The sequence below is a fragment of the Astyanax mexicanus genome, chromosome 7 (assembly GCF_023375975.1).
Source record: "Astyanax mexicanus isolate ESR-SI-001 chromosome 7, AstMex3_surface, whole genome shotgun sequence".
Taxonomy (NCBI): Eukaryota; Metazoa; Chordata; class Actinopteri; order Characiformes; family Acestrorhamphidae; genus Astyanax; species Astyanax mexicanus.
In genome coordinates, this window is record NC_064414.1 from 55387501 (window position 1) to 55413772 (window position 26272).

The 26272-nt window shown below is 38.5% G+C and overlaps 1 protein-coding gene across 2 annotated transcripts in view; it reads right to left on the bottom strand.

The window, feature by feature from the left end:
• The window catches only part of cntln (centlein, centrosomal protein), a 165497-nt gene extending 149599 nt beyond the window's left edge, over positions 1-15898 (bottom strand). For both annotated transcript variants that reach the window (XM_049481477.1, XM_049481476.1), the window contains exons 1-3: positions 15683-15898; positions 14081-14168; positions 5860-5948 (exon numbers count right to left, since the gene is read on the bottom strand). In XM_049481477.1, coding sequence (XP_049337434.1) covers positions 5860-5948; positions 14081-14161 — 170 coding nt within the window. In that variant the 5' untranslated portion in view covers positions 14162-14168; positions 15683-15898. The remainder of the gene's footprint in view (positions 1-5859; positions 5949-14080; positions 14169-15682) is intronic.
• Between the last annotated feature and the right edge of the window lie 10374 nt (positions 15899-26272).

A 26272-nucleotide genomic window follows, 5' to 3' on the forward strand; every position in this document is an offset into this window, starting at 1 on the left:
AAGACAAAAGCAGCCAGAGCGGGTCGGGATGTTTCGGCAGCGCCAGTCAGCCGGGATCGGCCTTCCCCGCGGCTCCGCCTTTCATTCCTCCTCCCCCCCGCCTCCCCGAGGCCCCGAGACACGAGCTGCACCGCTGTACCGCGCAGCGCTGCCCGTGTTCACTGCGTCCCAAACCAACCATCCGGCTGCTACACGCCCGGCCGGCGGGCCCCGGGGGGGCGGCGCTCGACTGGAGCCCACACAATTATCATGTCAATACATCCGAGCGGAGCTCCGCCGCCGCGCAGCGCTACCCGGCCCCGTCCCCGCGGACCAGCAGGCCTTACTGACTGTGGCAATGGAGGGAGTCTTCACCACCACTGCTGCTGCTACACTCCTGTTACACTCCTGTTACTCTCCATTACACTCCTGTTACTCTCCATTACACTCCTGTTACACTCCTATTACACTCCTATTACACTCCTATTACACTCCTATTACACTCCTATTACACTCCTGTTACTCTCCATTACACTCCTGTTACTCTCCTGTTACTCTCCTGTTACTCTCCTGTTACTCTCCTGTTACTCTCCTGTTACACTCCTATTACACTCCTATTACACTCCTATTACACTCCTATTACACTCCCATTACACTCCCATTACACTCCTGTTACACTCCCGTTACACTCCTGTTACACTCCTGTTACAGTCAGAGCCATAAAAGCACTACTTTAATACACTCCACCACTCCGATATATACAGGACACTAGGGGTGTGTTTAAAAAATTGATTCTTCGATTTAAATTGATCTTCATTCAAATGATCCGATATCGATTCACATAAATCCGAATCGATTTCCACTTAATGCTGCCTGCTTTTATCAAACTACTACATTTAACACTGTTTCAAGTTGTTTTCCAGTGTTTTAACCTGTACTTTATTTAAACTAAGACCTGACCGGCTGATTCCACCGTTAGCGTGTTAGCCAAATCACTGGTTAACCTTTTTTATTTAATTTTAATAATGGACGTTTACGTGCTCCTTGTATAATTACAACATTTCATATTTAAACTACAGTTTTTATTGTTACTGAAATTTACCTAAATGAATTGGTTTTGAATCAAATCAGGACCTTGTGAATTGGAATCAAATCAATCTGGGAAATCAGTGACGATACCCAAACCTACAGGACACGAGACAGCAGGGGGAAATACCACAATAATCACAGCATACAAATCGTACAAATCGTCGCTGTCCAATGAAAAACACTTATCTCCATTTTTGACGTTTTTTAGTTTACTACATAATTTGAGCAGAGAAAATATCTCTTACACTGTGCCAAAATTTCTTGATGAATAGACCAATAGAAACTCTTCAAAATGACCTGAAATAAACTCTTTTTACATTGACTTCCATTAAAAGTTCCAAGGTTTTTTCTCTCTACTGTAAAGTGGCTGTTTTGGGGATAAGTGTTCTTCATTGGACAGCGTCGAAATAAACATATATAAGGGGTGACGAGACACTTATCTCACGAGACGAGACGAGACGAGATGAGACATGAAACTGGGTTCACAAGACAAAACTAATTTCAAGAAAAAAAAAAAAATATTAAAAATTACTTGAAAAAAGTCTTAGTTTTATTTGACAAAATTATATAAAGCAAACTCAACAGACTGGTTTCTCACAAATAGATTCTATAAAAAAATAAACATCATAAATAAAACTTTTCTAGGTCTTATATAGTGAAAACAATAAGTGCAAACCACAACCAGTCATATTAAACCTATAGTTTCAGTGTTTTTTTTTCTCCGCCTGTATTATCAGCCGCCGTGGTGAACGGCACAGCTTTCTTACAGTATCCGCATAGGGTTTGTGTTATGTTGTTCACTCTGTTACCGTTTACTGTTTTCACCAGGAAGCCAAAATGCAGCCAAACATACGACTTAAAAGTATCGGGAGCATCTTTTATGTGAATTCCTGAATTTTCCTCCTCTGGTGAGAGCTGCTCCGACTGTTCAGCCGCTGAACTCGCCGTTAACTCACCGTTTACTCACATAATCTGATACAATACAAATTTATACGCTTAAAAATATAAACATGATCTACTTTTATGTGCAAAAAAACTTGTTAATGATCTCACTCCTGTTACTGGCACTCCCTCTGTTACTTTCTATGTTTTGAGTAACAGAAATAAAAAGTAACAGGAATGAGTTTTTAGCACAGATTAAGTAAAAATAAGAAAAATAGCTGGCTATGCTAATAGCATGAGGACACTGAGCACATTATAGTGATTTCCCAACATTTGGGGAAACGTATTTTTGAAACAAACCAATAAGATGTAAGAATTAATTTAGGTAACAGGACTGAGTGTTGAGATTGAGCTCCTCAGTCATCGTTACAATAAAATCAAATATACAGAAAAAAAAACTAATGAGGAACTTTATTCTGCTCTTCCCATGATCTTCAGAACCAGAACCAGCTGATGATGTCACTTCCTGTTGTAGATGTGACTTCCTCTTGTAGAATGTTCCAGATATTTCAGATGATTGGGGTAATGTGTTACGGTAACAGGACTGAGTGAAACCACAACACAGGGACACAACTAAAATGTGCATTTTAACGTAAATATTATGGGTTTATTATGAAAAATATACATTTTTAAAGCATACAAATGATACATTTTAATAATGATATTTAATGTTAAAGTTTATAGTTATAGAGTGGGGGGGGCAGGTGACAAACGCTATTTTTTCAGTGTTCTAAGTAGTTTTTATTAATGTTTTAATTACATATCATACGTTTACAATTAGGTCAATGTAAAAGACACTGTGCTTAATACTAAAATGTATTTTAAAGTTATTTTTTGTGCACATTTATTCAGAAATGTCACTGATTCACTGGGCCCTAAAACACTACAAACAAATACTTTATTAACTGCAGCATCACCTGCTTGTTAGGCTTCTCCTACGGCAAACTCCCCCAAAAAAGTATTTATACCAGATCTAAACACAACTTTAGTTTCAGACTCTGCTGATGGACGGGTATGGTGGAGTACAGGTGAAGTAAAGGTGGAGTATTGTGGTACTAATCATAAAAACTGTATCTGTGATGCGAAAGCTGTTTCTTTACCCCCTCCGATCGCGTTCCCATGCCATCGCTGGGGCTCTGCTCACCCCCTGCGCGGGTCGTCTTAAGTCATGATAAATCTGCTGTTTATCCTGTAAAGACGGATCTCTAAAGGAGCTCTTTTTCCGCAGTTTAGGATGGGAAGAGCGACGAGGCGTTTTCATTAGAGCGCTTCGGCGGCTGGGCCAAATCTGCCCGGGATAAGAGGGCTTAGAGCGGCATCTGCTCCGCGTTCCCCCGTAACCCCGGCGAAACGGCGCAGGACCTCGTACACGCCCCTGCGGTACTCCCCCATGCCCACCGGAGCGGCGCTCACCGCGCGAGCTGGGGATTTGGGGCCTCAGACCCGCAGGCCTGAGAATTCTTCAGAGGCGCTGCTCTCAAGCCCGAGTCTTAACACTCGCAGCATAATGATTCAATTGTTGCTGCGCCGGGAAAACAGTTGCTGTGGTGGAGAATGCGGGCTGGATGAGGAGAGAGTGACAGCTAGACTCTTCATGCACAGCGTTCTTTAGAGGTTCTTTAGTGAAGAGAATGTTGGATATAGAAATTAGACACCCCAAACAAACATTTAGATGCTTATTTGGACATTTATCTGGTTTACTATTAAACTTACTGCACTAAAAAGACACTCTTATACAGAGGGACTTGTTGCAACACGAAGAAATAAGAATAAATAAGGCAAAAATATAAAATATTCAAGCTTAATATGTAATTTATGTTTGTGCTAACTTAGAAAAGAACTGAATGAAGAAAATTAAGATTACGATTTTAACACAACTAACCGGATAATAAAGCTATAAACAGCACATCTTTAAGCTCATACTGTGAGTAGCAGAGCTAACAAACACCACTAACCACACAAATCCTGCAGACCACTTTTAACCTCCACCAAACTCACAGCAGCATCAGCATCAGTCATAAAACTGCATAAATCACAATATTTATAAATTTTCTGTTGTTTCTACTTTATTAAGCTCCACAGTGTCGTTCTGTATGGGGCTGGAGCTGAGCCTGAGTGAAAGATTATTGTTGTTGTTACTAAAATAATAATTCTGTAATATATTCTAACTGCAAATATAGGCTATTTTAACTAATCACTCACAGCTTTACACTCACAGCATAATGATTTAACTGTTGCTGCTGTGGTGGAGAATGCGGACTGGATGAGGAGAGAGTGACAGCTAGACTCTTCATGCACAGAGATCTTTAGAGGTGATTTAGTGAAGAGAATGATTTATATAGAAATTAGACACCTCAAACAAACATTTGGATGCTTATTTGGACATTTATTAGGTTTATTATTAAATTTACTGCATTGAGCAGATGCTCTTATATAGAGGGACTTGATGCAACACGAAGAAATGAGAATAAATAAGGCAAAATATTAAATATTTCAGCTTAATATGTAATTTCTGTTTGTGCTAACTTAGAAAAGAACTGAATGAAGAAAATGAAGATTAAGATTTTAACCCAACTAACCGAATAATGCGGCTAAAAAACAGCACATCTTTAAGCTCATACTGTGAGTAGCAGAGCTAACAAACACCACTAACCACACAAATCCTGCAGACCACTTTTAACCTCCACCAAACTCACAGCAGCATCAGCATCAGTCATAAAACTAAAGCAATCACAATATTTATAAATTTTCTGTTGTTTCTACTTTATAAAGCTCCACAGTGCCGTTCTGTATGGGGCTGGAGCTGAGCCGAGTGTAAGATTATTGTTGTTGTTACTAAAATAATAACTTATTAATATATTCTAACTGTAAATATAGGTTATTTTAACTAATCACTCACAGCATATTATTTTAACTGTTGCTGTGCCGGGAAACAGTTGCTGTGGTGGAGAATGCGGGCTGGATGAGGAGAGAGTGACAGATAGACTCTTTATGCACACGGTTCTTTAAAGGTTCTTTAGAGGTCATATATAAATTTGACGACTCAAACAAACATTTGGATGCTTATTTGGACATTTATCTGGTTTACTATTAAACTTACTGCACTAAGCAGATGCTCTCATATAGAGTGACTTGATGCATCATGAAGAAATTAGAATAAATAAGGCAAAAATGTGAAATATTCAAGATTAATATGTAATTTCTGTTTCTGCTGACTTAGAAACCCACTTAACTTAGTTAACCCAACTAACCGGATAGTACAGCTCTAAACAGTACATCTTTAAGCTCATACTGTGAGCAGCAGAGCTAACAAACACCACTAACCACACAAATCCTGCAGGAGAGAGAGTGATAGGTAGACTCTTCATGCACAGGCTTCTATAGAGGTTCTTTAGTGAAGAGAATGTTGTATATAGAAATATAGTGACTCAAACAAACATTTGGACGTTTATTTGGACATTTATCTGGTTTACTATTAAACTTACTGCACTGAGCAGATACACTTATATAGAGGGACTTGATGCAACGCAAGGAAATGAGCATAAATAAGGCAATATGTGATTTTTTATTGTATTTGCTGACTCAAAAAAGGACTGAATCAAGTAGAGATGGGCTAATCAATCGTGGAGGTAAGGAACTTAAGATTTTAACCCAACTAACCGGACAATACAGCTAAAAAAACAGTACATCTTTCAGCTCATACTGTGAGTAGCTAAGCTAACAGTGCTAACTAGTGTACATTGAGAAAAATCAGCATTACTCTGCAATACCAATAAACTTACTTCTTCCTGGATAAGTAGATTAAATCAGCAGTGATGTTTAATAACAGGTACAGAACAGGTAACTCACCGCTCCACCACTAAACTCACAGCCTGGGTCAGATCCGGATTGGCCACCTGGAGACGTTTCCATAGCGACCACACAAACTCTTTATCTGCCTGAAATGAAAACACATCAAAGAAAACAAAATGTATAAAAATGAAAATTATGAATAATGAATACTGATACTAAGGAAAAAAGGGCTGAAAGATTAATTTAATATATTTAATTGAATGACTGTTTTTGAAATATAATTAGTTTTTTAATTATATAGAATATTATATTATATAGAAATTTAATTAGTTTAATATAAAATCTGCATATAAGGCTGGAGTTTCAGCAAAAATTTAACAATATGATATGCATCAAAATTCAGGGGTCACGATTCAAGATATTGCAATATATTGCAATACTGTAAACAACACGATATATTGCATATATTAAGCCAGTCAGAACAGTGGATGAATCTAACGACAGAGTGCAACACTGCTCTCTAGTGGTCATGGTTTAATCACTACACAAAATGAACCACTTCTGACACCAACATCTAAGCTACATCTAAGCTAATAATTAAGTATCCATACCGTATTTTATTTTAAAAAAAGAAAAAATATATATATTGCAATACTTTGATATGTCATATTTTCTTACCATCCTACTGCTTATCATTCATGAAAGAATTATAATAATACATAAGAAAAGGAAAATTAAATGTAAAGAAGGCAACAGCATAACTTTAAAGGAGAACTCTGGTGTAGGAAAACATGATAAAACATCCCATAATGCTAGCTTCAGTTCAGAGTGCCTCAATCATTGTACTAATAATGACATATATATATATATATATATATATATATATATATATATATATATATATATATATATATATATATATATATATATATATATATATATATATATATCCTTCAAAAATAAGGACGTTTCAATGTGACCCCAAACTTTTGAACGGTAGTATATATATATATATATATATACTACCGTTCAAAAGTTTGGGGTCACATTGAAACGTCCTTATTTTTGAAGGAAAAGCACTGTACTTTTCAATGAAGATAACTTTAAACTAGTCCTAACTTTAAACAAATACACTCTGTACATTGCTAATGTGGTAAATGACTATTCTAGCTGCAAATGTCTGGTTTTGGTGCAATATCTACATAGGTGTATAGAGGCCCATTTCCAGCAACTATCACTCCAGTGTTCTAATGGTACAATGTGTTTGCTCATTGGCTCAGAAGGCTAATTGATGATTAGAAAACCCTTGTGCAATCATGTTCACACACCTGAAAACAGTCTAGCTCATTACAGAAGCTACAAAACTGACCTTCCTTTGAGCAGATTGAGTTTCTGGAGCATCACATTTGTGGGGTCAATTAAACGCTCAAAATGGCCAGAAAAAGAGAACTTTCATCTGAAACTCGACAGTCTATTCTTGTTCTTAGAAATGAAGGCTATTCCATGCGAGAAATTGCTAAGAAATTGAAGATTTCCTACAACGGTGTGTACTACTCCCTTCAGAGGACAGCACAAACAGGCTCTAACCAGAGTAGAAAAAGAAGTGGGAGGCCGCGTTGCACAACCAAGCAAGAAGATAAGTACATTAGAGTCTCTAGTTTGAGAAACAGATGCCTCACAGGTCCCCAACTGGCATCTTCATTAAATAGTACCCGCAAAACACCAGTGTCAACATCTACAGTGAAGAGGCGGCTGCAGGATTTTGGGCTTCAGGGCAGAGTGGCAAAGAAAAAGCCATATCTGAGACTGGCTAATAAAAGAAAAAGATTAAGATGGGCAAAAGAACACAGACATTGGACAGAGGAAGACTGGAAAAAAAGTGTTGTGGACGGATGAATCCAAGTTTGAGGTGTTTGGATCACAAAGAAGAACGTTTGTGAGACGCAGAACAAATGAAAAGATGCTGGAAGAATGCCTGACGCCATCTGTTAAGCATGGTGGAGGTAATGTGATGGTCTGGGGTTGCTTTGGTGCTGGTAAGGTGGGAGATTTGTACAGGGTAAAAGGGATTCTGAATAAGGAAGGCTATCACTCCATTTTGCAACGCCATGCTATACCCAGTGGACAGCGCCTGATCGGAGCCAATTTCGTCCTACAACAGGACAATGACCCTAAACACACCTCCAAATTGTGCAAGAACTATTTACAGCAGAAGCAGGCAGCTGGTATTCTATTGGTAATGGAGTGGCCAGCGCAGTCACCAGATCTGAACCCCATTGAGCTGTTGTGGGAGCAGCTTGACCGTTTGGTACACCAGAAGTGCCCATCCAACCAATCCAACTTGTGGGAGCTGCTTCTAGAAGCGTGGGGTGCAATTTCTCCAGCTTACCTCAACAAATTAACAGCTAGAATGCCAAAGGTGTGCAAAGCTGTAATTGCTGCAAATGGAGGATTCTTTGATCAAAGCAAAGTTTGATGTAAAAACAATGTTATTTCAAATACAAATCATTATTTCTAACCTTGTCAATGTCTTGACTCTATTTTCTATTCATTTCACAACGTATGGTGGTGAATAAGTGTGACTTTTCATGGAAAACACAAAATTGTTTCCGTGACCCCAAACTTTTGAACGGTAGTGTATATATACATTCACTTCTGGCGCCGGCTGCTACACTATGCGGAGTCTATGTATATATATATATATATATATATATATATATATATATATATATATATATATATATATATATATATATATATGTCTATGTTATTATCAGTACAGTGATAGCGGCGCTCGGAGCTGAAGCTAGTAGCATTATGGGATGTAAACAGTGGCTTTTAATAAGCTTCTTCTGCACTTTTTAAGTTATTAATGCCTCGTTTTAAATGTCAGGGCTCTCCGGATTCTAGTAAGGAGGTGTGGAGCTACTTTAAGTTGGATAACGGTGTAAAAAGTGATTTATCAGGGTAAATTATGCCCCGTATCTCCCAGTCTGAAGGGTGTTTGTTGGAGAAACTGTTAAAATTTCTGGATCTCTGAACGCTGTGGGAGAACGGAGGTGTGCTATTCATCAAAGATAAGAACTTTTTATCATGTTTTACTACAACAAAAATCCATTTTACACCAGAGTTCTCCTTTAAATGGTGCTGGCTGTTAACTAATAAAAAAGCAAGTCGTCAAGAATAGAATTGCATGGTTTGTTGGGGAGCATTTTTGTGCCTGTGTGAAAACAAACCAAACCAAGGAGGAAACGCTCCAATAAACAAACTCATTTCTGAGATCACTAAGTAAATTTCATACCTACTCAAAACTACCAAACATTAAATAATTTTCAGGATTTTAACCCTTTAACCCTTTAAATGACAGTTTAATTATTTTAATCCCCTGTTAATCACATGGCTCCATAATATGATTGGCAAAATTACAAGAATTTTATTCATCAGCCGAAAATGGAAAAATGGTTGAATCCAATGGAATACAGTAAATGTCAAATATCACTACTTTTCTTCAAAATAAAATACTAACATTTAAAATGCATGGTTTTATACTGTGATTGCAGTGAGATAAAAACTGTGGTTTCAATGGAAGTCAATGGGGCATTTTTGGCCATGAAGGAGTCCAGTGGGATATTTGGCATTCAATAATAATGCATTCAAAACTATTTCATTGCTAATCTTTGACATATCCAAGACTCTAATTACCACCAATGCCCCATCTGTCTACTGCTGGTTTTATGGAAAATAATCAACTTTTTGTGTTTTTTTTTTTTTTTTTGCAAATATTGCAATAATTCAAATAATTAATTTAACTGTCATTTAAATGGTTAAAATCCTGAATAATATTTCAATGTTTGTTAGTTTTGAGTAGGTCTGAAATTGATTAAGTGATTTATAAAAAAAAAAAAATCAAAAATTAATATTGATGTATAACGATTTAAGAGCAGTTTTTTGGTGCGTGTACATTTTTGCCACGAAGGTGTCCAGAGGGTGAAAAATGCATCCAGAGAGTATAAATGATGTGTAAGAGTAAAAGACTAATATAATGAAAAAGCAGGTTTTCTGCAAAAATTCATAGCACTAGCTGCAACACAGCCAAAATGATCTGCAAATAAAAAGTTAAACAGCTGGGAACAGCAAGGCTGTGTTTGGAAAGCTTCAATTATTATTCAAGTATTGATAAACATTGATAAATTTTGATAAATAGAGATAAATGATGGTGTGGACGGGTTTATTACAGTCTAGAGCTGGGCGATATTGCCCAAAAAAAAAAAAAAAAATCGTTTTATTTATTTTTTTTATTCCGATTTTCGATTTAAATCGATTTTTTTCCCCAACTAAAATCTCCTAAAAGTCGCTAGAAGTCGCTAAATGACATCATCGCCTAATTTGCATAATACATGTTTTTGAAGCTGTAAAGGATTAACATTGTGAGAGAGAAAAAAGTGAGTAAAAAACACTCTAAATATGTTAGAAATTATACAAAAGAAAGTGAATTACATAAATCAGTTTTTTGCTTTGTTGTTAAATGTTATTATAAGAGCAGTTTTTTATTTTATATATTTTTTTTAGCTTTCTGAAGTTTTCTTTATTTTTAACCCTATTATAGACTAATTGTTGAATAGCTTTTTATAAAGAGGGAGACACTGTGGAGGAGGTGAGTGACAGACTGAGACTGTGTGAGTTAAATTCAGTGAGGTTTTTTTTTTCGTGTCACACTGAAGACACTTTTATATTTATATTTCTGCTCTGTAAATACGGGGCGGGGTCAGTCAGCACGCACAGTGTGTTCGTGGAGCGGTGTGTGTGTGTGTGTGTGTGTGAGAGACCGCACTGTCAGTGGTGTGGGTGGGGCTCAAGGCGTGTTCATCTCAGAGTCCCCAAAAGTCTCCAATAACACCACAAAAACTCTAAATTTGTCGCTAGTCACTTTTTTTTTTACAAAAAAAGTCGCTAGAAGGAGGGAGAAAATCGATTTTCATAAAAACACATCGTCCTTAACTGTAAATTCGAATTAATCGATAAAATCAATTAATCGCCCAGCTCAATTACAGTCTAAACTTTTGATGGAGGTTTTAAACTAGGCTGAGCTGAACCGATCAAACACTCGGGCAGACGGGGAGACGGAGGGATGGAGAGACGTGTTCTTCAGGCTCCTTCAGGCCAGAGAAAGTGAAAGTGAAGACGGCAGCAGTCGTGAGAGCGTGTCTGAGAAATCTCCAATTCAAATTGTCCAGCTGAAAAAAGCAGTGTGAAATATTTTGAAGCTACATTACGTTTAATGAGAGAGATCTAAAAAGCACATTTCTGACATTAAAAAGACAGAATTATACCAAATCGACTTAAAATAAAATTCTCTGTTAAATTATGTCCACATCATCATAAGATAAAAGTCCCGGCTCCCGTGTGAACCCGCCACTCTCCAATTAGTGCATGAATTTTAAACCCCATTCAAAACTGTCTAATCAATTATTTAATAAATGGTGCAGCAGACCTTGGTAGTCGACCGTAAGCAGAACATACAAAGTAGCGTCAGCGCGGTGCGCGTGGAAATAGAGATCTAACCGGGTCTTCCACCACTTTAATGACAAATTTACACAGGAGAAAGTCCGGCCGAGTGGCGGCGTTTAATCCGGGAGAGAACAGCGGTTATACGAGTCTGATGAACGCCGACGCCTCGCCGTCACGCAGATTCACGGTGCAGGAGTCTGAAGACTCGCTGAACGTCCGTCTGATCTCTGAATTATTTATATTAAAAGGCCGAGACTGAGAGAGAGACGCACGGGGTGAGTGCACTCACTGTGTGCTGGTATTTAGCCAGATATTAATAACGTATTATTATAAACCTCCGATAAATCACCCATCCACTACATCCACTACATCCACTTCTACAGTTCTGCTGTTAATGGCAGTGGAGTGAACACGAGCAGCGAGCTTTATACATTAATATTAGTGACGAGGAGAGAGTCTAAATCCTGTTTTTACCGGTATTGCGATATGAGTTTTCACAATAAACACACTGAAAGGGCTGTGCTGTGGCGTTTGAAAGCTGAGTGAGGGAAGTGCAAGGTAAAGTGCAGTAGATTTTGGGTAAAGTGAGGCAGAGCGAGAGTAGAGCAAGGTAGAGTCAGGCAGATTGAGGGTAGAGTGATGTAGAGTCCTGTAGTTCGAGGGTTGAGGTGAGGCAGAATAAGGGAGAGTAAGGGAAGTGCAAGTTAAAGTGCAGTAGATTGAGGATAGAGCCAGGTAAAGTGTGGAAGAGTGAATCAGAGTGTAGTTGAGCGAGGTAGAGTGTGGTAGATAGAGGCAGAGTGAGGTAGAGTGAAGTAGAGTGAGTTAGAGCGAGGTAGAATGTGGTAAAGAGAGGTAGAGTGAGGTCAGAGTGAAGTAGAGTGAGTTAGAGCGAGGTAGAGTGTGGTAAAGAGAGGTAGAGTGAGGTAGAGTGAAGTAGAGTGAGTTAGAGCGAGGTAGAATGTGGTAAAGAGAGGTAGAGTGAGGTCAGAGTGTGGTAGAATGTGGCAGAGTGATGGTAGAGTGATGGTAGAGTGATGGTAGAGTAAGGCAGAGTGTGGTAGAGTGAGGTTAAATGAGGCAGAGTAATGGCAGAGCGAGGTAGCGTGAGGCAGAGTGATGGTAAAGTGAGGCAGAGTGATGGTAGAGTGATGGTAGAGTGATGGTAGAGTGATGGTAGAGTGATGGTAGAGTGATGGTAGAGTGATGGTAGAGTGATGGTGGAGTGATGGTAGAGTGATGGTAGAGTGATGGTAGAGTGATGGTGGAGTGATGGTGGAGTGATGGTAGAGTGATGGTAGAGTGATGGTAGAGTGATGGTAGAGTGATGGTAGAGTGATGGTGGAGTGATGGTGGAGTGATGGTAGAGTGATGGTAGAGTGATGGTAGAGTGATGGTGGTGTGATGGTAGAGTGATGGTGGAGTGATGGTAGAGTGATGGTAGAGTGATGGTAGAGTGATGGTAGAGTGATGGTGGAGTGATGGTAGAGTGATGGTAGAGTGATGGTAGAGTGATGGTGGAGTGATGGTAGAGTGATGGTGGAGTGATGGTAGAGTGATGGTAGAGTGATGGTGGAGTGATGGTGGAGTGATGGTGGAGTGATGGTAGAGTGATGGTAGAGTGATGGTAGAGTGATGGTAGAGTGAGGCAGAGTAATGGCAGAGCGAGGTAGCGTGAGGCAGAGTGATGGTAGAGTGATGGTAGAGTGATGGTAGAGTGATGGTAGAGTGATGGTAGAGTGATGGTAGAGTGATGGTGGAGTGATGGTGGAGTGATGGTAGAGTGATGGTAGAGTGATGGTAGAGTGATGGTAGAGTGATAGTAAAGTGAGGCAGAGTAATGGCAGAGCGAGGTAGCGTGAGGCAGAGTGATGGTAAAGTGAGGCAGAGTGATGGTAAAGTGAGGCAGAGTGATGGTAGAGTGATGGTAGAGTGAGGCAGAGTGATGGTAGAGTGATAGTAGAGTGATAGTAAAGTGAGGCAGAGTAATGGCAGAGCGAGGTAGCGTGAGGCAGAGTGATGGTAAAGTGAGGCAGAGTGATGGTAGAGTGATGGTAGAGTGATGGTGGAGTGATGGTGGAGTGATGGTAGAGTGATAGTAAAGTGAGGCAGAGTAATGGCAGAGCGAGGTAGCCTGAGGCAGAGTGATGGTAGAGTGAGGTAGAGTGAGGCAAATTAATGGTGAGTAAGGGTAGAGTGAGTTAGAGTGTTGGAAATAGAGGAAGAGTGACTGTAGAGCGAGATAAACAAAAATTTCGGCTCAAAACTAAAATGAACAAACTGAAATATTTGATTAAAACTAGAACGGTGGGAAAAAGGAAAAAACAGTCAAAAAGTAAAAACTGAAATATTTGGTTGAAACTAAAATTTAATCAAATGAAAAAACTGAACAACACGTAACACTAAGCCAAAGACAAAGTTTTCACAAATGTTGCTATATTATTTGTCCCATTGCGTAAACTGAATAGTTCAAATTGATAAAAAATGAATTTTAAAATTCATGCAGAAACACAAACAAAGCAGAATATAATGGTATAAATGCAGTATAATATATTCAGTCTCTGTAATTTCTGGCCAAATTATTTCAGTTAGTAAATATCTGGTGTGTTGCGAGTTTGTTTGCTAGTGTGATTCACTCTCAGTGTGTTCACACTTATAATACACACCTACAGCTGGATCAGCTGAATACACTGCCAATAAAAATAGATGGTGTTTTTTGTTCATTTTTATTTATTTATTTATGTATATATATATATATTTTTTTTTTAACCTGGCACTGGATCAGCTCCTCAGACAGGCTCTTCACCTCCTCCTCCAGCAGCATCACTCGCTCCCTCTCTTTAGATTCCATAATGAATCTGAGGAGAAGAGTTAGAAATTACTCCACTCTGTTACACACTCATTTCACCTTTATCTATTTTTTTACTTTATAAACCAAATATATACCTTTATATTACCAGATTTAACTAACTGAATGACCTGCTGATCACTTTATACTTCCAAAATTAATACAGACACACCTGTAACATGACAATCTGTGTTCTTACTGTAACTGTATCTATTGTGCTCTGCTAACAGCTACTGTTATCAGATAGACTCATACTGTAGACAGACAGACAGAAATATATAGAAACCAACAGGTATATATATATACAGACAGATAGGTAGACAAGTAGGTAGACTAACAGGTGTATATTCAGAGGGAGGTAGGTAGACAGTCAGTCCAACAGGTATATATACAGACAGACAGATATAGGTAGGCAAGTATACAGAAAAACAGACAGACAGTCAGAATGTGAATTAAGCTTTCTAACGTAATCAAATGCAATGAAATCCTCACTGCAATGATCCTGCATCAATGCAAAGTGTGTAAAATATTTCTGGAAGAGAAGAAGATTTAACTGTAGCCTGATTGGTCAGTGCTCGTGCGCAGTAGACCTATCAGTGTGCTCTGTGGGCGGGATTTACACTCAACCTCTTTCTTTCGAAGTGCATCAATTCAGTGTAACACAGGGATATAAGAGCAGCACTGCTGTCTGTGTTTCTCACGGTGAGTAAAATTATATATATATATATATATATATATATATATATATATATATATATATATATATATATATATATATATTTTGTGTCTTTCTGTATGAGGCCAACTTCTGTGGTTTTAAAATACAAAAAAAAAAACTATTCCAAAAAATATAATATAATACAATTTAATATAGGTATAGTGTATTTAATTTAATTTGTTTATAGATTAGGCAAAATAACCAGTGTAGTGTAGCTAGACAACATATCAAAAATAACAAATGGTACACCAAGCTATATATTTATTTCTTAGAGTGAAAACAACAAATTAGCTAGTTAAATACAAATATACAAATACATGGTATTTAATCATTATTGATAGACAGCTACTGAGATTTTAAACAGTTTAAAATGTGAAACTCATATATTATATAGATGTATTAAACACAGAGTGATCTATTTTAAGCTTTTATTTATTTTAATGTTGATGATTTTGGCTTACAGCAAATAAAAACTCACAAATCAGTGTTTCAGAAAATTAGAATATTATATAATACCAATAAGTACTTCTGGCAGTGTAAGCAGTGTGCCAAGTCCTGCTGGAAAATGAAAGTTGTCAGCAGAGGGAAGCATAAAGCTCTATAAGATTTGCACTGACTTTGATATAAAAGTGAACAAAAACAGCAAATACAGACACTATTAAGTAACAAATGAAAGCAGACGAGTAGAATAATGACATACACTTATTATAAACCCCGATAACAAGCCGGCTTATTGATCTAGAGAGAGATAAGTGTGATTATTGGTTATTGATAATGTTATTTAGCTGTAAAGCTGCTTCTCTCACCTGAATCCGGATGAGAAAATCACAGATAAACTCGGATTAATTCTCCTGTTTACTGAATACAGCTCTCAGTCAGCACTGCACAACAACCCGTTTATATTCTATACTCAGATTTACACTGTTTAATCCGGTTTAAGGCATAATTCGGATTATTTCTCTCCGATATCTCGCGGTTTGTTTGTGTTCGTTTCAAACTGCCGCGCCGTTTTCCGCCTCTGCCGCTTCGCTTTACGACACTCTTCTGCAACGCTCATGCGGCAGCTCGCGCCGGGGATTCTGGGAAATGTAGTATTTGCAACATATTGACGAATTTCCATCTTTTTAGCCTCTAAAATGAAAGTATTTTAGCAAAAGTATTATTAAGGACTTTATACATTCTATAAAATGTTATGAACGTGTCACTCTTCTATACATTTTGAAAATATTTTTGTTTTAATTGTTTTAAAAATAAGTAGTGTTTTTGTTTAAAAGCTACATCAATAATGAATACTTATTATATAATAATATAAAAAAACAACTGTCTGCCAAAATTGCTTCAAGCAAGGATAAACAACAACAAAAAACTTTATATAAACTAAATTCAATAAAAAATGAAGCCAGAGAAAAATTAATATTATTATAAAATCTTTCAAAATCAACACTTGCAACTATTATCATTACATTTCTCGATATCACATTTTCTTTATTTATATTTTACTACATTTTTGCCTTTTATATAACTTTTTGTGACCAACTTTTTTTTATTATTTTGTTATTGATAACTGACTGGTATTCATGCCTTTGTATAATTATGTATATTTGCATTGTTATAAAGTTCTCATTTAAATTAATAATTTATTTTTTTGTAAAAAAAAAAAAATCTTAAAATACAACTGAGTCATCCATATGCTAAATAAATAGGATGAAATAGATCATATAGTTCATATATTTACTATTTTATCATCTTTTCAGTCTGGGTCTAATTATGCTAAACTTGACATTTTCTGACCTGGCTTTTTTAAGGAGGTGAAGTTCTGTGTGCTGAAGTGATGCTGGGTCGGTGTTTTTGTGCTGAAAAGGTAAGATATACTTTATTTTATTTTATCATTATTAAATTAGCCAGGCTATCATTTCTGTGGATTATGTAATGTAATGTAAAGTTAGGGTAGAACAGTACAGCTTAGCTAGCCTGTTAGCATGCTAATGTTGTTTCTTCCTCAAGAACTTTGAAAGTATCCTCAACATTATTATAATGATAAAACTGGCAGTCATCAGGACCAACCCAGGAAAGAATAGAAGAGCGAGAGTTTCCTTTGTTGTACAGGATAAATTCATCAGAGTTTCCAGCCTCAGAAACTTAAAAAAAAAAAAAAAAAAAGTTAGCAGCTCCCCAGATAAGAGCATCTAAATACTTCACAGAGTATTTAGGTTTGTTTAACACTGTTTTTAAGTTACTACATGATTCCTTATGTGTTCCTTTATAATCTGATAGATCACTTCACTATTCATTTACTATGTAGGAAAAAAAGAATCACAGTATTGTGATAGCATTGTTTTCATTGTGATATTATTGTATCGTGAGATGCTATGCAATTTACACCCCTAGTGTGAATGATGCCGTTGTCTTTAGCCTTATCCGTATGGGATTAGTTTCTGTTCACTTCTACTCAGTGATAAAACTCCTGCATCTGGACTGCAATAGAAAAAACAGGAGTGTTTTTTGGCATTTCTCAGTCACATGACATCAGTAGTGTTCAGTAGCTCCTCCATTTCCACTCGCTGTTGTGTTTTTAACGTGGATCTCGAGCACCCAAAGTGTAATTACGGTGCGCGGCAGTGGACAAATATCTATTTTATTAAAGGCGAGGAGACGAAATTCAGAGATGTGCGTCCGGACGGGACTAAAATTACCGGAGGAGCACGGAGTTCAGAGAATAACAGTAGATAATTCAGCCTGTAATTTTCTCAGAGAACGTCTGAGAAAAACACGTAGATGATCGTTCTGGACGGGAATAAAATCACAGAGGATTAAAACCCCCACAAAAGAGAAAATTACCCCAGATCTCCCTGAGAAACTAGTATGTAGTTTAGCATTTAGCATGTGGTTTAGCATTGTCTTGTTGAAATACAGAGTGATGAAGGTTTCTGAAACAGTTCACACAGACTGAAAGCTCTGGAAGAAAGCAGGCGCTGGTCATCTGCTCGCCCCGGCCCGACTCTCAGAGGCTCAGTTGACCCGATTAGGCAGTTCTCCTCGTTACGGAGCTGATCTGAGCTGAGCTGATTTCAGGGGCAGCAGACTGGCGGCTAATTCACAGCGTCTGCGCAGTTAGCGTGCAGATGCATGAAGCTATGAATCAGCTTCTTCATCCCCCTCGTTTAACAGAGCCCTCTGTTCACTCCTCCGTCACCAGTCATCCAGTCATCCGTCCCCAATGTGATTCTACATGCGCTCGCTCACTCGCTCGGCCCGATATCACCTCTTTAAACCTTACGACTGCCCCGCTAATTACCCCCCAACCCCCCTAACCCTCACAACAACCCAGAGTTAACCACTTTAATCCCATCGCTCAAAAACTAGGAGTTCAGTTTGATCTGATACAAAAAAACTCAAATTACTGTAAACCATAATTTTTTGTATCTTACCTATATTATAAAAGTTTTTTTTTTATATAATTTCTCAGGAATGGTGAAGACTAACACACACCTCTTCAGACACATGTGAAGTCAGACATTGCAGAGTAGCATCACAGCGCAAACACTCGGAGGAAAGCGCAGAGGCTCGGTTCTGATACATCAGCTCACAGATGCAGCCTTGTGCTGATCCACATCACCCTAGGAGTGATGAGGGGAAAGAGAGAGCGCCATCTACTGTACTGTACCCACCCAGAGAGAAACAGCAAGGACAACTATGTGTGCTCTCTCAGGGTTCTGGCAGCTGATGACAAGCTGCATGACTGGGATTCAGACCAGCGATCTCCCAATCATAGTGGCTGTGCTTTAGATAGTCCATAGTGGCTGGACAACTCGGAGCCCCTATATTCTAATAGGTTTTATATAGAATATAATATATAATGTTCTGGATATAACATACAGTATATAATATAGTTGTATAGTATCCTGATAAATTTTCTTATCATATTATATGGACAGTATGTTTTTTTTTTTAAAGATTATAAAGAAAAATATACTTTTTCTCAGTATCTTAAAGGAAATATTTGATGCGAAATGAACTTGGGTTGACTATAACTGTGTATAAATACTAATAAAGGTTTATTATTCCTCTGAATAGATGGGGTAATGGCAGGTAAAATTATAGTAATTTTGTATATAATTTCCTATGGATGCAGTAAAGCTCGTATAGTCATTCTGTCGCATCCATATGCATCTAAACATTATAAAATAGCATTAAAGTGATAAAAGCAGCAGAAAAGTTGTGTATAAAGAGCAGAAGCACTTTAGCGGCTGTAGAGCAGCTGTTGTGATTAAAGGACTGACGTGAACACGCAGATACAAAAGCAGCATTGTTGTAACGGAAGGTTTTAAACAGAACTTTTTATATTCCCATTCTACAGGCCTCGGCTTCGGAACACGTAATTTCCTTTCCAAAGGAACAGGAACAGAAGTCACTGTTTAATTGCTTTAATTGGTGCTCGACTCTTTAATGCTTGTGTTTTGTGAATAAAGTGTTATTTTTTTAAACAGACGCTGATGATAAAAGCCTGAGGAAGCTTTTTTCTGCAGGTAGAGGAGAAAAAAAACGAGTCTTCTCTGATCCAGCAGAACATCAGATACAGAAACTTCAGTCAGGCTTTAATTTATTAGTATCAGTGACACGAATGCTGAAATAAAATGTGTTAAAATAATGTATAAAAATAATATCTCAAAGAATAATTTATTTTCTCAAATTACACTGACATGCCTAAAGTCATGCGAAAGAAGTATGTGGATTTTACACTTTACCTATTTTTTATTTTATTTTATTAGTATTTTGTTTTTGTATTTTGATTTTTAAGGAGAGATTTTAAGGATAGTCTAAAAAATATACAATTTGTTTTAGAATTTTAATCAAATATCAATACTTAATAGATCCATCTTTCTCTGCAATTACAGCTTCGGGTCTTTTGGGGTTTATCTCTACCAGCTTTGATCATCTAGAGATTTTTTAAAGATATTTTTACATCATTCTTGTTTATAAATCAGCTGAAGATCAGTCAGGTTGGATGGAGAGCGTTGGTCTGTGAACAGCAGTTTTCATGTCTCTCCACAGAAGATCAATGAGATTTAGGTCTTTAGGACTTTAACTGGATCATTCTAACACATGAATATTCTCTGATCTAAATCATTATAGCTCCACTGTAGCTCTGGCTGTATGTTTAGGGTCATCGTCTTGCTGGAAGATCTCAAGTCTTTTACAGCCTCCAACAGCTTTTCTTCTTCCAGGATTGTTCTGTATTTATTTATCTCCATCCATCTTCCATCCATCAACTCTGACCAGCCTCCTAAATCTGCTCCTGCTGAAGAAAAGCTTATCCCCACAGCATGATGCTGCCACCACCATGTTTCACAGTGGGGATGGTGTAACACAACACATAGCGCTTTTTACATTTAGACCAAAATGTTTAACGTTGGTCTCATCTGAGCACAGAATCTTCCTCCACATGTTTGCTGTGTTCCTACAAACAGAACTTCTTACGTCTTTCTTTCAACAACACTTTTCTTCTTCCACTCTTTATTAAAGAGCAGATTTGTGGGGTGCATGACTTATGATAGTTGTCCTGTGGACAGATTCTCCTGATCCACCTGAGCGGTGGATCTCTGCAGCTCCTCCAGAGTGACCATGGGTCTCTTGCCTGCTTCTCTGATCCTTGCTGAATCTGGATCTGTCAGTTTGTGAGTTCCAGTAACAAAAGTAAGTTTATTGTCATAAACATCAATTATTTAAACACGCAGTCTATAACCATTTCTTTAAAATAAAGACTTTCATTGGAGAAAACATGCTTTATAAATGAGTTTCACATGAGTTTTGTAACCGTCTTCAGATTAAAAATTAAGTAAATCTGCCTGAGATTACTTAGTACATGCTTTGAATCGATAAATATATGTGTTATTAGATTCAGAGTGGACAAATGGTAAAAAAATAAGTTTAATTTGGAAGAGTTACAACATACAAATGGCACCCATTCGGTGGAATGTCCCTTATAGTGTGTTTAATGTGTTTTAATGTGTTTATAGTGTGTTTAATGTGTTTTAATGTGTTTATATAGTGTTTAATGTGTTTGATATGTTTGCTTTGTTTTAATGACGGGTTCTATCAGATCAGAGCAGACAGCAGGAGCATCAATCACTCCGTCCCTCTGTCTGCTTTAATCTCTGATGATGCGTTTCCTGTGTTAGAAGATTCATGTGCGAGTCTGGGCTGAGTCCTGGCACTCGCGGCGCTGCACCGCACGGCGCTCTCTCGGCGGCAGGGCGCGGGCGGCGGCGGGTATTAATCTTGTTTGAGGTGGGCGCTGGAGGGCAGGTGGGCTTGGCTGAAGGCTGGTGGGTCTGATCTGCTGAGGCGACACTGGAGATGTGTGATTAAGAAGCCAGTTAGAGAAGTTGGGGTCCGGCCAGTGAGCTCATCTCTTCTTTTTATCACGTCCAAATCACCCGTATAAAGCAGAGGCTGATGCTGCAACATGCCAGACGTCTCAGCATGTAGAGAAAATCCATCCCATAATAACTCCAGTATTCTTTTTGAAAGATTTATTTAAAATGTTCCCTTATTTTTTCACTTTTCCTCTTTTTGAACTGCTGCTGATGCTGCATTGCCGAGTAGCATCACAGTGTTAACGCTCAGAGGAAAGCGCAGCGACTCGGTTCTGATACATCAGCTCACAGACGCAGCCTTGTGCTGATCCACATCACCCTAGGAGTGATGAGGGTAAAGACAGAGCGCCATGCACTGTACTTACCCAGAGAGAGCAAGACCAACTGTGTGTGCTCTCTCAGGGATCTGGCAGCTGATAGCAAGCTGCATGAACAATGTTTTCTTCCTTTTTTTGATTTTCAATGATGGTGACGGTGTGACTTTTCACCTTGAACTTTCAGGGCTTGTTTGTATAGCATCTAATTGGGTTATTAGACGCACAATAAACATGACATTGATTATTTCAGACCACATTAATATTACCTGTTGGCACCATGCCTAATGCCAGGTGTGTTCAGGTACATTTCTGGAGTTTTATCTTGTTTATCGTGGTAACAGAAAACACAGGAGCTCCACTGACTGAATACAACCTAGACAGACGCCAACAGTCAGACGTTCATCACTATCTCGGTAACACAGGCGCTGTGCCGAGCCGAGCGTACACCCCCACTTATTACACACACATGAACACACAGCAGCACAAACCCAACTTTTACATCAACAATAAACAGAATAGTAAATAAAATAACATTGCTGTTCCCGTAAATGAGCTGCTGGAGCTCCTTCACAGCGTCAACCAGCAGCTCAGTTTCCTCTGCTGAGAAGAGTTTGTTGGACACGTCCAGGTAGCTGCACCGTTACAATAGCAATCCACCAAAATCTGAGCTCACCTGGTTATACTCTTATATGGGAATGACGTGTGAGAGACACTCTGATTGGTTTATTTGGTTTATTTCATGTTATGCCCAAAATTAGACACACCCATGACTAATTCTGTGGTGTACTTTTCCTGACGTTATGATAGCAAAGACATACTGACACGCCCCCTAAATCAAGCTGTATGGTGCACGGTTGTTGCCTTCTGGTCTATAGAGCACTAAAATAGGGCCCAATGACTCTGTATGAGTCACTGAAGCAGTCACAGTAATTGTGAATGTGTGTGTAGGGAGATGTAAGTGAGGATGTGTAGCTGTGTGTGTTTCTGAGACTGTGTGTGTGTGTATAAGTGTGTATAAGTGTGTGTGTGTGAGCAGCTCTTCCGAGGCCTCTTCATTCTCATTTCGGATTCTGGTTCCACCGCGTCGCTTAAACCCGAGCTTTGCTCTGATCCGCTGTCACCGGCTGCTGTACGACAGGTGTTCTTTAGAGCTGCTGCTTGTATCTGTTAGCGCTCGCTAAGCTACATCACAGGAATCAAAGCTACACAGAGAGAGGCGACACACTCCGGTCCTCCTACCTGAGAGCTGGAGGCAGGGGGGCGGAGGATTCCCGGATCCTCACCGGAGCGCCACTTCCCGAGCCCGGCCCACTCGCCGCCGGGGAGCTGTCGCGCTGCTGCATTAGCATTTTAGCATATTAGCATGCTGACGGCTGGGGGCTGAGATGCGACACTGATGGGGCGGGGCAGGAACCTGCAGCGAGCGTCGCTCTATACACCCAGGACGCATCATTACACCATCAGTATGCAAATTAGGCCTTAAATCTGGGACAGCGGCAAGACATGCGCTCAACAGGCGTTTCTGAATATCAGACACTCAAAAATAGATAAAGATCTCAACTATTTGTGGACACTCCTAATCTAATTAATGCATTTATTCAGCTATTTTAAGTCGCATCAATTGCTGACGAAGATAAAAGTGTTAAACAAACCAAAATACTCTGTACAGCTCTGGTGAAAAATAAGAAAGCACTTAAAAATTATGAGTTTCTTTGATTTTGGCTAAAATAACAAAAAAAAAAAGACGCAGAGCCTTCAGACCTCAAATAATGCAAAGATTCATAAAGTTTATTTATAAAGTTTTAAGAGTTCAGAAATCAATATTTGGTGGAATTTGGTGGTTTTTAATCAGTTTTTTTTTCATGCATCTTGGCATCATGTTCTCCTCCACCAGTCTTACACACTGCTTTTGGATAACTTTATGCTGCTTTACTCCTGGTGCAAAAATTCAAGCAGTTCTACTTTTTTTAACACTTTTCAACAAGTGCTCTTTTATTTTTTTCAGAGCTGTATATGCCTCTCTGAATTCACTTCATCATGCATGTATTTCTCATTCATTTTATTTATTTAATGCATAATTTAGTAATAATCACTTCTGTCATGTTGGTCACAATTTATGTGCCGTATCTTACACCCTCTGTAAGGCACATTGTGATGCTCATCGCTATCTTACACCCCACCAACAGTCTATTATCACTCCTTCCTCCTGCCTGTTTTTAACAGCAGCAGAGATTCTGAATATATCTACACTGATGGGCATGGTGTTCTGGAAATGAGGTGTGTTCAGGTACATTTCTGGAGTTTTGCTTGTTTATCTTGGTAACAGAAAACACAGGAGCTCCACTGACTGAATACAACCTAGACAGATGCCAACAGTCAGACGTTCACCGCTATCTCGGTAACACAGGCGCACCGAGCCGAGCACTCTGATTAGTTTATTTCACGTTATGCCCAAAATAAACACCCATGATTAGTTAAGAGAATTAGTACATGACTTTTGCAAGTTTTGAGCTGCTCAAGTGTACTTTTCCCTTCATTATGATAGCAAAGTATCCTGTACAACAAAGGAAACCCTTGCTTTGTTAAAAATTGCATTTGCTTTTCTGTAATTGATATGAATCAGCCGTTTAAAGTGTCTCAGATCTCAGTAATGTAAACGCTGAGCTGTTTAATCACATGATCATGACTGTCCCTGTAAATATGTTATAACTGACTCTCCTTCAGATCGTTTTTAACCCCTGGTTTAACCTTTAGTTGGCCAAAAGCGCTTTACACAGCACTAGACTCATGTAGATGTCTGATAAGAGGTTATGACAGAGAGCCATTGATGCTGTCCTGTGACGCTGGTGACCCGAGAGTAAACCCTGACCCCCATCGTCACCAAGACACCCACTGAAATGACCTCCGTCCTACATCTTTACACATTATAGAAACAAAGAAATATGAGGTATAGTATACAGCACCAGTAAAAAGCTCGGAAAATGCTCTGCGTTGTAGATTATTACTATACTCATCTAAACTATGATGAAAAACATATGGAATTATTCAACAAACCAAAAAAAGACAGTTTTGAACATCTCTGCTGAATTTTCTCAGTCAGTTTTATGATGTATAGTCACCTGGAATTCAGGCTTTCAGTTAACAGCTGTGCTGAACTCATCAAGAGTTAATTACTTGAATTTCTTGTCTCTTAATAAAGTGTTTGAGAGCATCAGTTAAAGTAAAGTAGTGAAGAGGTAGAGTTACAGGTATACAGTGAATAGTGAATATTTGAGTAATGTTCGAATCCAGGTTATGAGAAGCAACAACTACTCAACTAAATAAAGATTTAAAAACTTTGAAAGTATCCTCAAGTGCACCCTTGTGAAAAGGATGTATACTTAAGAGCAGTAAAAGTATGTTTAAATTAGGTAAAGAATATTGAAATGTACATTTTCAATTTAACACACTTTATGAAAATACACATTTGAATATACCTTTTCCATATTTCCATTAAATGTATTCATAAGCAATATGCTTTAAATTATATGTTGTGTTAGAAAATATATATAGAAAATATATGTAGTGGCATTAAATACTGCTTAAAGTGCACTTTAGTGTATTATTTTCCCAGTAGCATTAAGATGTACATAAAACGTGTGTCAATACAAAAATAAGTACATTTACAATATACTTTTAGTGTATTAAAAATACTGTTTAAAAAAACACGTACTTAACTCTACTAAACTACGCATGTTATACAAAAGAAGCACTCAAAAGCAAAGTTTAATACTTTTATGTTGTAGTTTAATATAGCGTAATTACAATTGAAATATATTTCAATTCCAACGTATTTCATTTAGTATGTGATTAGGCAGGTTAATTATATATATATATATATATATTCCAATAAGTATCCTAATATATATGTTTTTATATATATGTTTAACACTATAATGTGTAGTTTATTAGCTGTTCACTTGGATCCGGTGGAAAACATACAATTTTAAGGCAGAGACCAGGGTTAAGAAACTCCTTTCCTACTAGCCCACTGCACTCCGCAAAACTTTTTCCGTTCTCACAGCGTTCAGTGTCCTGTCTCCTCATTAATAATACAGCTGAGCTAAGTGAACAATTCGGGGCTACTGGATAATCATTCGGGGCTAAAGCCCTGGAAGCCCAGGCCAGGCGACGCCACTGTGATTAGGTATGTATTGATGAATGTTCTTATACTGTAGTGATGTCATTGCTCCTGTAGTTTTAGCCTACAGCTCATCCCTCCCCCCTCCCAATTCCCACCTTCACCATCTCATTCATCATTGGTCAGTTTCTGACCACAGGGCTGCTGTTGGCATCACGCGCCCCTCTGACCGCCCCCATACCCCCATCTATACCCCCCCCCCAACATGAGGCGTCTCGAGACGATCAGCCGTCCCCCGATACGTACCCACAATGCACTGCTCTTCACCTCCATCTGATGACCTTCAGAGCGCCCTCCGAGGGCGGCGGGGGGGATAATGAGGGGATTGATGAGAGTGGGCCGGTGGCTGGGGGGCAGATAGGGGGGTGGGGGGGGAGCAGAGGATCCGTGTGCCCGAGTGTAAGTGTGGGAAAGAGGATCCCAGCGATTACCCTGCGGGCGTTCAGTACACACACACACACACACACTGCACACACATACATACTACACACACACACACTACATACACACACACACACACAC